This window comes from Chiloscyllium plagiosum, unplaced genomic scaffold (genome assembly GCF_037043375.1).
Source record: "Chiloscyllium plagiosum isolate Xiang-an unplaced genomic scaffold, Cpla_swu_hap1 HiC_scaffold_2, whole genome shotgun sequence".
NCBI lineage: Eukaryota > Metazoa > Chordata > Chondrichthyes > Orectolobiformes > Hemiscylliidae > Chiloscyllium > Chiloscyllium plagiosum.
In genome coordinates this window covers 86,365,144-86,379,367 of record NW_028270140.1, presented here as the reverse complement: position 1 = coordinate 86,379,367, position 14,224 = coordinate 86,365,144, and the positions used below count along the sequence as shown (strand labels likewise).

At 38.0% G+C, this 14,224-nt stretch overlaps 1 protein-coding gene across 3 annotated transcripts in view; it reads left to right on the top strand.

Annotated features, from left to right (window-relative positions):
* The window catches only part of dmxl1 (Dmx like 1), a 233,485-nt gene that overhangs the window by 85,977 nt on the left and 133,284 nt on the right, over nt 1-14,224 (top strand). For all 3 annotated transcript variants that reach the window (XM_043711450.2, XM_043711440.2, XM_043711459.2), the window contains exons 10-15: nt 2,079-2,291; nt 4,479-4,717; nt 5,186-5,879; nt 7,232-7,353; nt 7,903-7,992; nt 11,575-11,698. In XM_043711450.2, coding sequence (XP_043567385.2) covers nt 2,079-2,291; nt 4,479-4,717; nt 5,186-5,879; nt 7,232-7,353; nt 7,903-7,992; nt 11,575-11,698 — 1,482 coding nt within the window. The remainder of the gene's footprint in view (nt 1-2,078; nt 2,292-4,478; nt 4,718-5,185; nt 5,880-7,231; nt 7,354-7,902; nt 7,993-11,574; nt 11,699-14,224) is intronic.

Genomic DNA, 14,224 nt, shown 5'->3' with positions numbered 1-14,224 from the left:
GATGCTATAAATCGGAAACAAACACAACACTGGAGAAACTCAGCAGGTCTAGCAGCATCCATAAACTGAGAAACTGTTCATGATTGAGTCAATAAAAGCAAATTACTGTGGATACTGGAATCTGAAACCAAAAGAGAAAATGCTGGAAAATCTCAGCAGGTTTGGCAGCATCTGTAAGGAGAGGAAAGAGCTGACATTTCGAGTCTAACTGACTCTTTTCTCTCCTTACAGATGCTGCCAGACCTGCTGAGATTTTCCAGCATGATTGAGTCAAGTTTGACTCTTCCGAGATTCTAAAGGGAAGTCACACCAGATTAGAAAGGATTAACTGTTTCTCTCTTTCACATATGCTACCAGACTGAGTTCCTCCAGCATTCTGTGTTTGTTTCATAATTGGATATTTTAATACAATGAGATGTAGGAAACAATGTTCTTTGTGTTTCTCACTGAGGAAAGTTATGCAAAGGACTGCTGTCTTAAATACTAATTGCATTAGAAATAGTAACTTGATCGATGTGATTTCATTGAAGATAAGAGTAGGTCATTTGGTCCCTTGAGCTTGTTCTGTCACTCAATAACATCATGGCTGATCATGACTTTAATTCCCTAAATGTGCTTTTCCTCATAGCCCTTGATCTCTTTTAGCTACAAAAAAACTATATCTACCTGCTTGAAAAGAGTGTTTTGGCCTCAGTCACTTGCTATGACAGCAAATCCCACAAACTCACCACCGTCTGAGTGAAGAAATATCTCCTCATCTCAGATCTTAAACTCTTATTACCCCTTATCTGTATATTGTGACAACTGATTGTGGACTCTTTCCTACCCCCGCAAACCTCCCTCGACCTCGCCCAGAAATCATCCTTCCTCTCTGGTCCTGTAGAATTCCATAGGTTTCTGTGAGATTCCACCCTTCCATGCCATTCTTCTAAACTCCATTGAATACAATCCTAACCGACTCAGTCTCTGCTCGTGCACCATCTAATTAAGGTATAGCTCAGAATTTGGCACATGGTAAGCTTCATGATCTTAGGCACGTCATTGTTATAAATTCACCCTTTTCCTCATTAAAAAGGAACTGACAACAAAGCATCTGACTGCAGTTGCTTCCCAAAGATATACAGTAGTGTACAAAATCCCACGCAAGGACGGCACAAAACACTATATACGACAAACAGGAAGACAGCTAACGATCCGCATCCACGAACGTCAACTAGCCACGAAACGACACGACCAGCTATCCCTAGTAGCCACACATGCAGACGACAAGCAACATGAATTTGACTGGGACAACACTACCATTATAGGGCAAGCGAAACAAAGAACAGCCAGGGAATTCCTAGAAGTATGGCACTCATCCACAAACTCCATCAACAAACACATAGACCTGGATCCAATATACCGGCCACTACAGCGGACAGCTGAAACTGACAACCGGAAGCGGCAGGGACAGGCCACTATAAATGCCGGAGGAAACACCACAGAAGCGCTTCACAGGAGGCTCCCAAGCACTGAGGATGTCACCTAGACGGGACAAAACGTTTGCAACAAAAACTTCCAGCTCGGCAAACAGAACCACAGCAACGAGCACCCGAGCTACAAATCTTCTCACAAACTTTGAACAGTAGAATTCCGATTCTGCCGGTTCAGTTTCCGCTGTTTCGGTTATCCGTGGCTTACCGTAGCCTGAAAATATTACATGGAACATTCCAAAAATAATTCTGGGGGCTGCTGGAGCGATAAGTTTCCCATTTAAATAATAAAATTTGCTAATATCCGCGGTTTCGGGCATCCGTGGTAGTTCTTGGAACATGTCACCCGGATATGGGGTGGAACCTGTGCTAGTTTTTTTGTTTAGCAATACAGAATTGAAAACATGTTGCCTAATCACCTTAAGGTAGAATGTGTAATAGAGTAAGACGTTGGGAGAAGAACTCAGATTGGAAATTAGTTAATCCCTATCACAAACATTGGAAATTTTATTTTACTGTACCTGTCTTGTTTTGCATGCTTACATTTCTGATTTTATTTTTTCCAGTATTCAGTCTTTGAAGTTTTCTTAATTCTCATTTGAATAGACATTCCACTGCTGCCCTCCATCACTTCATTGAGTTTAAGTGAACATGAAGAAACTAATGGACCTTTTGTTGTTCATTGGCTAAACAACAAGGAATTGCACTTTACCTTATCAATGGAGGTCTTTTTACAGCAGTTACGAAGGAACCTGGAGCAGCAATCTCCAGAATCTGTAGCAGATGATGTTGGACAAATGGCAAGCAAATCTGATGATGGTACAGTTACTTTTATATGGTTTAAACATGCATGTAATCTTTATCTAAGTTAATTAGCCTGAATAACTAGCTTAATTGACTATTTAGATAATTGATTGTAGCAAATTGTCTATGTTGCCATTATCATAAATCCCATTGTGCACAATTTGAAATCAACTCTTAGAATTGAAAACTATTGTAATTTGTAAATAGCCATGCTTCTGTATAAATGCTATAATTTAATCTTAGTTTCTCAGAATGTTGGCCATGACTAATAATTTCCCAGTTGTTAAATGATGCAGCAGGATTTTCAATGTCTGCACTAGTTGTTGCGAATGTGAGTGGCAATGTAAATCTCAGAACCTGATAGCCTAACTCTTTAGAAAGCAAAAGACTTGAGTATAATATGACAAGTGAGTTGTGTTTCCACTTACATGACTGTTGCATTTGGTATAAGGAACAAACAGACTATATTGGGTTTATCCTCAGTTGCACAAGTTGCCTTTAAGCTCTCAAAGCGCTCCAGAGTTTATATTACTATTGGTCAATGTAGATGTGCTTTTGTTCACTGTCCTAACAATGCACTGGCCCACAGAGTATAGTCTTGAGGCGTGATCTGGTAAGTCAGACCAATTTCTTTCTGAGTGAGCATAGTCCATGTACAGAAGCAGACTATTTGATTCTGGACTAAATCTTTACTGATTTCCAAATTTTCACTGTCATGTTCATGGGATAAGTATTTTTGTATCACCTGAATGATAAGTCTCTACTTTTCAGATTCCACTCAGCTGTTCTGGAATTTCTGAAGATAGCCCTATGTCTACCCTAATTAAACTCTTGTTTTAAACACCTCCAGTAGATCACCTGAATCCCAAGAATTCAAGTCAAGCTTCTGAAAGTAAATCATGCTTAAACGATGATATGATTCTGGAGAACCTGCTATACAAACTCCAAAATTAGCCAAATTGAAAAATGCTGCAAATTCATACAAGTCCTTCATGTAAAAAAAATTGGTGACCAATGCAATAAGATTAGCATAGCTGTGTCTGAATTTGTGTTGAAATAAATCTTTTTTTTTTAAAAAAGTGACTCCAGAACATTCTACATGTAGGCCTCTCCAAAAGCTCCATGAACACAACTCAGTTTAAAAAAAAACTCTCCTCCACAATTAAAAATCTCTTTAGCGATGTTAGAAAAACTCTATTCTACACATTTAATTTGAGATGAAAGAAAAATGAGCTGACCAAATGTAAACCTCTCCAAATGGTCCGTTAACAGAACTTGGGTTTAAAAATAAAGACCATACGTTTTTTGGGGGAGGGTTGTGTTTTTGACTATAAAGGATCCAAAAATGAATCCAAATAAAAATCTTACACTATTGAAATGTAATAACAAGAAATCTTGAAATAAGATCTGTAGACCTTTCTGAAAACTGTTAACACAACTTGGTTCGAAAACAAAATGACATGCTTCTTTTATGTTTTTAACTACAAAAGAATAAAAAAAAATCAAAACAAAAATCTTATTACTAAAATGTAATAACTGTAAGAAATCTTAAAGTAAATCTAGAAGTAACCCTTGAAATCTCAGGAGTAGCAGCAAGATCCACACTACTCAGTCCCCTCTTTTAAGTTTAACTTTGAGACTGGAGTGTATTAAATTTGTCTTGTTGTAAAATTATTCTTCGCTTGCTTGACTGCAATTCAATTTGTTTCATAGTACTTTAAAACTTTGTGTTTGGTGCAACACCTCTCAAAAAAAACCTTTGCCTGATTTAACAAAGTTACCAATCAGGCGTCATTTAACTTCATATCTGTTTCATTCAAGCCCCTGTGCTTCACCATATGGTTTAAGAATTGCCTTAAATGTATTATATTAGTTTATGTTTTATGTAAGATATCTATATATCTGTGTACAAACCACCCTAGGTTGAGCAGTGTTTGTCATGAACAGAAAATCTCCCTGTTTCACAAAAGTCAAAGCATGTCTTCTATTTGAATTGTGCATTTTCTCTTATTTAAATTGTTCAAAATAGTATTAAAAGGTATGTCTAAATCTGTAAATTTGAATTACAGATGTACAGTTCATAAGATTGGAAGTAATGTCTGCATTATAGCTATTAAATACTTAATCATACTGGGATGTAACTGCTTACCATTAGCTTTTCATAAATTGAAGCTCTGTTCCTCCCTTCATTCCTTTCTACAGATATTGATGAAGGCAGTGAATATCATAAAGGATTTATGCAATCTGTACTTTCAGACAGAGGTAATGGAGAAAAGACCTCATCAGCTGTCATGATTGATCATAAAATTGAAGTGCTATTCGCAGAATGGAACAAGAATGCAGACATGCTCTTCAGTATCCACCCCATAGATGGATCCTTACTGGTGTGGCATGTTGACTGGCTTGATGAGTATCAGCCCGGGATGTTTCGACAAGTGCAGGTTAAACACCATTCTGCTTCCGACTATTGTGTTCAGTGAACTTTGTTTCCAATTTCTGAAATTGAATTGTGTAATGTAAAATTAATTTATCCTACATTTTCTTCCAAGAACAGTGAAATCCAAAGATTGAATGGTCAGAAGTAAGTTCTGATTTTAAAGTCATAAGTCATTCTGCCTGAATGAGAGAATCTAGTGTTGCTGTGGGCATCTAGGTGCACCAGAATGAATTATTTAGGGAGTATTGAAAATGGCATCTTCAAGGAATTTGATTTTTTTTTTCAGTTTCTTGCGAGATGCTGAAAGCTTGAACAGCTATGAGTCCTATGACAATCTTTCATTTGTTTCTTATCAAGTAATTGTTGTAACAATGTTGCAGATTTCAAAATAAACATTGTCGAATCTCTTTTAAATAAGCAAATAGGATGATTATTATTTGTACTACTTGAAAATGTTTATTTTGTTTTCTAGGTTTCATTTGCCTCTAGAATTCCTGTGGCATTCCCCACTGGAGATGCAAACTCTCTCAGCAAGAGTATTGTTATGTATGCCTGTACAAAAAACGTAGATCTTGCTATTCAGCAAGGGAAACTGAAGCCACCAGGCATGACTCATTCCACATCTGGCATGTTAATCTCTGCTGGTCAAAATAAATCATCTGGTAGTTTAAAGCTCAGCATCTTCACACCTAATGTGCTCATGATTTCAAAACATGCAGATGGATCCTTGAATCAATGGGCTGTCAGTTTTGCAGAAGAGTCTGCATTTTCAACTGTCCTTGGTGTATCTCACAAGTCACGTTACTGTGGTCATCGCTTTCATCTCAATGATTTAGCTTGTCATTCGGTTTTGCCATTATTGCTGACTACTTCCTACCACAATGCAATACAAACACCAGATGATGGAAACCTGCACAATGAAAGCAGTTTTCACTCCTTACAATTTCGTAGTTCATTGTCTAGAAACAAGAGAAACATTGGTACAGCAGCAGTGTTCCAGGATTCCAATGCAATATATAGTGAACTAATTCTTTGGCGAGTAGATCCAGTTGGGCCATTATCGTATTCTGGAGGGGTATCGGAGTTGGCCAGAATCAATTCTCTCCATGTTTCAGCTTTTTCAAATGTCGCTTGGCTGCCAACTTTAATCCCAAGTTACTGTCTAGGTAAGTATTATGTTTTTAATGTTGATTCAAAGGATGGTGACTTCACGAGCTGGTATAGTATTTATTACCCATTCCTAATTTTCCTTGAGAAGGTAGTGATGAGCTGTCACCTTGAACTGCGAGTCAGTTCGGTGTAAGTATGTCCTCAATGCTGTGAGGCAGAGCATTCAAGGATTTGACCAGCAGCAGTGAAGGAACAACGATATATTTCTAAGTCAGGATGATAATTCTGTTGAAGAGGATAATGAAGGTGATGCATGTTTTGAGACCTCAAATGAAAGTTAGTTTTTTCCAAATGTAGCTTCTTAGCTATTAGAACCTAGATGGGATATGTGAACTAATTCTGTGATACCTAGATTCTGTCGGGTCATTATTGTACTCATTCTCGTGTCCTGTTGCAAGTTCTAACTTTATTTTGCCACAAATTCTATTAGCCGTGATTTGCATTTTGTAAATAATTAAGGTGAATGTTCGATCTTTATAAAGGTCTTAGCAGTTGCCAAAACTATTTTGTGTAATAATGCACAAGAAACTTGGTGTCTTTACTTTTATTGTTCTCCTATTTGCATTAATATCCCCCTACTTCCAATTTAACATTTCTTCAATTGTGCATCCTGGTAAAACTGTCACTTTTTGTTACAATTGAGATGAGAGCACTGCACTGTCTGTCTAAAGCCCCATTCCTCTGCAGGACACAACCAGAATTTAATAGTTTTACATGATTCCTAATGTGACCAATTGTGCTTGTTCTGCATTAATCTTCGAATAAAAAGATCCATCAGCCAAATTTACTAATAAACACACAATTATTGATTTATTATCAAATAAATTTGTTTGTCATTTGGAAGTTTTTCCCCTCTAAATAACCCCAAGACACATGCAAACATGAGTTTCACCCTACAAATCTGGAAGAAAATCCTTTTTGACAAATAAACCATTGCTGTGAACATCAAATATGAACACAGAACAAGAAAAGCCAAGTCAGCCTTTTGAGCCTGCTCCAGCATTGAGTACAATCATGGCTGAAATGATTTTGTCTTAACTCTCCATTCCTGCATTCCCCAATAATTTTTCATCTCCTTGATAATCAAGACTCTATCTATCTCTGCCTTAAGTATTTAAAGATTCAGCATCCACTACTTTCAAACAGCTCCAATAAATTAGTTTAAACATGACTTCCCTGTGACAAAACCATGTTGGGTCTGCCTGATTACCTTGAACCTATTCAAGTGCGCTGCTACAACGCTTTTCTCTTCTTACAAAGATTTTACTCTTTGGTGCAGTCACCTATTCCACTCAGTAAATTTGTGGATGCTTCATGGCATCTGACTGAAATTTGTTATTATTTTCAGGTGCATATTGCAATTCTCCTAGTGCTTGCTTTGTGGCAAGTGATGGTCATTATTTGAGATTATATCAAGCTGTTATTGACGCCAAAAAGCTTTTAAGTGAGCTTTCCAATCCAGAAATCGCTGTAAGTAAAAGTTTCCGTGTGCTCAATGCTCTTTGAGTATTACAAATATTAATTTCTCCTGAAGTAACTTTTTCAGTACATACAGTTTCTGGGCATATTTTGCTACATTTTGTGTGTATTTTAGCATGTTCAATTTTCATGGCATGCAGTAGATGTTGGTGATTTTTGCCATTCTACCTACCAACATACTTTGCAGAAAGATGCTGAGCTTGAACTCAACTTGCTCAGCAATTCTTGAAGGAATTGAATACACTTTTTTTATTTGATCTTAAGAGTATATTTTGTGAACATGTTCATCAACAATTCATTTTTTGAGGGAGGATAAACAAGAAAATTCTGATATTTGTTAATAGCAGTTTCTTTTCCCTTCTACATGGTAGAGATTTGTACGTAATAGATTTGTACCTACAGGGATTTTTGATAACTGGTGCAACGTTGTATGTCACCATATTTATGGACATTTTTTGCTTTAAACAGCGGTTTCATTTGAAATTGTCAAAAGGCAATATTTTGAACAGTAATTTTCCTGTTTTTCATATGTTGTCACAGAAATTTGTTGGAGAGGTATTCAATATTGTAAGCCAGCAGTCAACAGCAAGACCAGGCTGCATAATAGAATTGGATGCAATCACTGAGCTTGTAAGTAGCTTTTTTTAACAAAATTCTTTCATTAGATGGTTGCTAACCGTGACAACATGCATTACCTATACCAAATTACCTTTGATAAGTTTATGGGGTGCACAGTGGCACAGCAGTTAGCACTGCTACCTCACAGCGCCAGAGACCCGGGTTCAATTCCCACCTCGGGCAACTTTGTGCGGAGTTTGCACATTCTCCCCGTGTCTGCGTGGGTTTCCTCCGGGTGCTCTGGGTCCAAAAATGTGCAGGTTAGGTGAATTGGCCATGTTAAAGTTGCCTGTAGTGTTGGGTGAAGGGGTAAATGTAGGGGAATGGGTCTGGGTGGGTTGCGCTTTGGAGGGTTGGTGTGGACTTGGGCCGAAGGGCCTGTTTCCACACTGTAAAGTAATCTAATCTAAGTTGGTGGTGAGCCAGTGCCGAGAACTGCTGTCCATGTAATGTAGAGTCACCTGCAGTTCTGTTAGGTATGGAGTCCCATTAACTCAAGATTTTGACACAGCAGCATATGAGAACAGTAACGTGGCTCTAAGCCAGGAAGTTGTGTTGCTTGGAGGGGCCCTTGCAGGTTATAATGTTCTCATCCAATTATCACCTTTGTTCTTCTGGGCAGCAGAGGTCACAGGTAAGGAAGGTGCCTTAAAAGAAGTCTAGATGATTTATCGGAGTGCATCTTAAATGGTACGTGCTGCTGCTACTGTGCATTGGTGATGAAAGAAATGAGTGTTTAAGGTGACTGTTGCCAATCAAATGTAGTCCTTTGCCTAGTTAAGCTTCTTGATTGTTATTGGAATTGATGGCTCCCGACTAGTGAATAGTATTCCATCCCATTCGTGACTTATGCCTTGTAGATAGGAGAAAGTGAGGACTACAGATGTTGGAGATCACGGTCAAAAGGTATGGTGCTGGAAAAGCACAGCTGGTCAGACAGCATCCGAGGAGCAGGAGAGTTGACATTTCAAGCATAAGCTCTTCATCAGGAATGTCGTGATGAGCTTATGAAGAGAATTTATCAGGGCTGTGCGACTCTGGAACTGAGATGGCAGTGTAAACAAGGTCTTTGACTATTTTTAAGACAGTGGTAGATTGTTTTTACAAAAAGGAATCAGGAGTTATGGTGGTGGATGGTAATATGGAATTCGAAATAAAATGATGTGAACCATATTGAATGGTGGAGCAGGATCGTTGGGTTTAATGTCCTTCTTATTCTCCTGTTTCATGCATTCGTACGTTTGTGAATATGCTTGAAACATCGACTCTCCTGAACCTTGGATGCTGCCTGACTGGCAGAGCCTTTCCAACACCACACTTTTTGACTTGCGCCTTGTAGGTGGTGGACAGGTATTGAGGATACTCATCGCAGATTTTCTCAACTCCCACCTGTTCTTGTATCTACAAAGGCTGACCCAGATGAGTTTCAGCTCAATGTTGAGTCATAGAATGTTGCAAGCAGGGAAGTTTAGCAGTGGTAATGCCATTGAATGTCAAGAGGAGATGGTCAGTACTGTGTTGCTAGACATGGTTATTGCCCAGCATAGGTGTGGTATGATTGTCACTTGTCAGCCCAGACCTGAATATTGTTCACATCTTGTTGACTGTGAACCTGGACAGCTTTCGTCCATTTTTTCACGACTTTTAGTGTTTTGCACTTGTATTGCTGTGATAATTGTGCAAAGGCAGGTTTCTGTGTATGTGACAGAAGGGCACAACCACGTCCTATCCCAAAGTGTTTTGCAGCCAATGAACCTTTGAAATGTAGTCACTGTTGTAATGCGGGAACTGCAACAAGCAATTGGGACAATGGTGTTTTCTTTTTTGAGAAAAATCACTATGAGAATTACCAGAGATTATGCTTCATAAGATAAGGGATAAATAGTGGTCAAATACTAAGGGAAAGTTCCTTGTTCTACGAAATGTTGCCATCTGATCTTTTGCATCCACCAGATAGGGCAGAGGCCTCATTGAAGTAACACATTCAAAATAGAATATCTCCAGCAGTGTTGCATTCTGTTCTTGCTACACTGGGATGTCAACTGAGGTGTATACTTTTGTTCCTGGAATTGGTTATATTCTAGTATTTCAGGCAAGAGTGCAAAAAGTTGAATCACAACTTGTGGTTTAACATGGTAACATACCCCATTCTGAACTTAATTGATAAGCACAGAAATGGATATGGTAATTTGGGCAGCTATCAATTTTTTTTCTTAACTTCTCACATACAAATAAAGGGATTAATTTATCATATCATTCAGCTATCCAGAAACTGTTGTCTTTTCTAGGTCTTGTTCTCTCAATGCAGTGGACAGTGTCTGGGGAAGGACCAAGCAACAGTTCATGGTCAAGCTCCTCTTGAAGTAGGAAGGCATTGTTATTGATAATTGGAGCAAGTATAATTACCAACTGTTGAGGCTAGCCATTAATCGTCCATCAAACATCGTTGCTCCTTTGAGTTCCAGAGTTTCAATTACATGATAGACTGATGGCAGAGAAAATGACAAAGTAAACCCTGCACTCTGGGTCCACTGCTTCATGGGATATCCTGCCCTACTTGTACATAAATCTGTCAGTTTTGGCCTGTTCGGTTCCATGGACTCATACTTTGAGTAAATGTCATTCTTGAATAAAGAGAAATGTGACAATAACTGGTGCCAGTTTGATATTCCCATCTCCTTTTAGTTCAGTAAATGGATACCACCCATACTTCACTGTAATGCCGTTTGTTCCAGGATCAGATAAGCTCTACTGATCAGCTGTCACAGAAATGCTTGTCAACTTTACGCTAAGACAGTCCATCATAATGACCTCCTAGCTTTTGAAAAGTTATCTTAAAACTTCATTTGCATAGTGGATACTGCATGCACATATTAGAGAAAAATACAAAAATAGCATACAGCTATCTTTAAGTTTTTTTTTTAGAGCTTGCAGCTTGAGAAACAAGAATAGTTTGTTTGATGCCAGGGGAGTACATGTTTGTGTAGTCAGAAGGCAGTGACGTCAAAACAGATGGAAGAGATTCTTAATAATACTGGTCAGTAGAGTCAAGAACATATTCCATCAGTTTTTAAGCTAAAATACTGGGTTTTGTTAAGTGTCAAAGCAACAGATATGAATTTGAATATGATATGATAAACTTCCTAGGTTCAGCCTTGACCCTGTGGTAGCCATCACGCCCAAGTCAGAAGGTTCAATCTTTTCACCAGACATTCAAAATGTCGGCCAAACTTTAGATCGCTACTATTATGCAACGTTTCAAATGAGTTGTTAAACCAAGTGTCCTCTTGCCATATTGGAAAGCCCTGAGATGATTTGGTTGTACTCTCCACAGTAGAACAGGCAGTTCTCCTAGTATTCTGCTCAATATTTATCAGTAAACTAATATCCCTGAATCCAGATAACCTGACCCATATCACATGTAAGTTGGAAGGCCCTTGTATGCACATTCACTGTACTTCATAAGAAGAGACTGCACTTGAAACTGACTTCATTGCCTATAAAATACTTTGACATCCCAAGGTTATGAAACTGTTACAAAATAAATCAATGTCATATTGTTATTTACTTACTTGGTCATTGGCTTTGTTTTAGTATGGGAAAGAGACTCAGTTACTTCACGTCTTTAAGGAGGATTTTATATTAGTTAATCAACCCAAGAAAATGCAGCAAAAGCAAGGACAGACTTCTAATGAAACCAGTCCACAACAGGAAGCAGGTATAAATTCTTCAATGCAAATCCGCTTTTCAAAATGATAACAATGCTTTATTAACCAAAATTATTTTTGACAGTGGAATAGTGATATTTCTTGTATTTTGTTCTTTAATCGCAGTAGCAATTCTATGAAAATGTAATTTAACGTGCACTGTCTCTGCACTACTTTTGACTGTTTATAGCATAATACTATCGATGTTGCGTTACTTCTATTATGTTAAAATACAAGTTTCCAAGGTTACTGTTTGATAGCATCAAACCATTTCACCTATAGAAGTGTTAAATACAATAATTGCTAATATTTTGGTGCTTTGCTGTATTTTATTTTTTTCTTCAGTGATGTTTTTATTTTGTTTTTTTGTTACTTTTGCAAATTAGGTTTATTTTTGTTTCCAATAAACATTTATCAGTTTTGGCTCCAGCTGCATCTATGGACAAAGCAGTTAACATTTTAAGTTGAAAAGCAAGTTCAGGCCAGGGAGGAGATCAGTCTAACATACTTCCTATGCTCACCCCTAGCCAAAAACCATGACCCTCATCATTCCCTCTTGGGCTTCCCCCAACAAAATGAAACCAATCATTTCTTCTTTTTCTTCCATCCTGTTCCCCAAGTCATGGACCCAGTCATTCCTCTCTTTACCTCCTCCAACATACTTGCATATTCTCTGTCGCTCTATTTGCCGTGCCCCCACCACCACCTCAATGCAGCCTGTCCATTGTGACCCCTCTGGTCCAATTTGATTCCCATTTACAAGACTGTGCCTTTTATGTGCGCATGCACAGTGTGGAGTGTGGACTTTTGTACATGACATAACAATGTACACTTTGCCATCTGAGCGTGTATGTGCAGTCACCTCCAAGTTCTGATGTGACCAAACACTGCTTTGCTGAAAATTCTTCAGTGTTGTTTGATCTGATCATTCGGTTATAAAACCTTCAAGGCAACTTGAAGCAAACCTGGAGAAAAGGCAAATAATGCTTAAGCAAGTCCGCAGCTCAGGCACAATCTGTGCAGCAAAATAAATCTCAAGTTTCAACATAGCCTTTCCTGTCTTTCTACTTGCTTGAAAGCAGATACATCCGTAATACTTTTCTGGTACTAGAGGAAGGTTATTGACCTGAAACGTTAACTCTTTTTTTTTTCTGTCTTTATGGCTGCTGACTCAGTATGTTGAGTGTTTTCAGTATACAGTGTTTGTTTAAAATTACCAAATGCACAGAATTTGCTTTCGGTCAACAGAAACTAATGAAAAAAACAAAAATGTGTTATGTTTCCCATGTTCTTACCAAAGTCATATAATGGATGCGGTATGAACAGCCATTTACTTTGTCATGTCTCTGCAAGAACAGTTCAGCTAGTCCCACTCCCCAATCTTGTCCTCACAACTCTGCAATTTATTTTCTACCAAAGTAATTATCTTGTGAACTTTTCAAAGTAGCTCTTGAAATGACTTCCACCACTCAGCAGATCATAACTACGCCCTGGATAGCAGAAGTTTCTCCTTGTGTCATTTCTTGTTTTACAAATGAACTTAAGTATTCCTCTGACTTTTGACTCATCACTGGGAACAGTTGCTCCCTAGCTGCTCCAACCAGGATTTCGAAAATCTGTGTTAAATCTCATCTCAACTATCACTTTCCCAAATTAAACAGCCCAGGCTTAACCAAATTATCCTTGATGTGGAGGTGCCAGTATTGGACTGGGAAGACAAAGTTCAAAATCACACAACACAAGGTTATCCTTGTAACTGTGGTGTCTCAGCCCTCAAATCATTTTCATAACTATTTTCTGCACTGTCTCAAATGTCTTCATATTCTCCTTAGTGTGTGCTGCCCTGACATAAACACAGTACTCTTCGGAGTTGATCTCATGTTTCATGAAAGGATCACCTAACTTTGCTTTTATACTCTTTGTCACTTTTACAAAGTCTAGGATCCCATATTTGTAAACTGCTTTCTCATCTTTGCCTGCCACCTTTAATTTGTGTATCAGTAGCTCTTGCATCTCCTTCAGAATTGTCTTTTAGTTTTGTTGTCTTTGCACATTCTTGAGTGTAGACTGCATCACTTCGCACTTAATCTCATCTACTATTTTACCATCCAGTCCACATAGTTGGAGCTACCCTTTTGAAATCTCTTTGGAGCTTTGTGACTCTAAAAGTTGTTTGATAAATAAATTAGCTGCTTTTCTATTTGAATATTACTTAAGCTAGCTTTTTTCTTATCCCATACTCATTTGCTTAAGTGTTGTTAGTAATGAAATTGACCCTGACATGCCTCAAGATGTCTTTGAAATTTGCTAAGGTGTTTGGTTTTTTTTTAAATTGCCACAATGTAAACCTCTTTTTGAAATTATAATAGATTTTACAAATCCAGTGTCCAGAATCTGCAATATTTGGAATAAAAACAAAATGCTGAAAATCCTGAATAGGCCAGGCAGCACCTATGGAGAGAGAAGAGTTAACATGTCAGCTCCATGATCTTTCAGTTCTTGGTTTGAAACATTGACTTTATTTCTGTTTCTGTTAC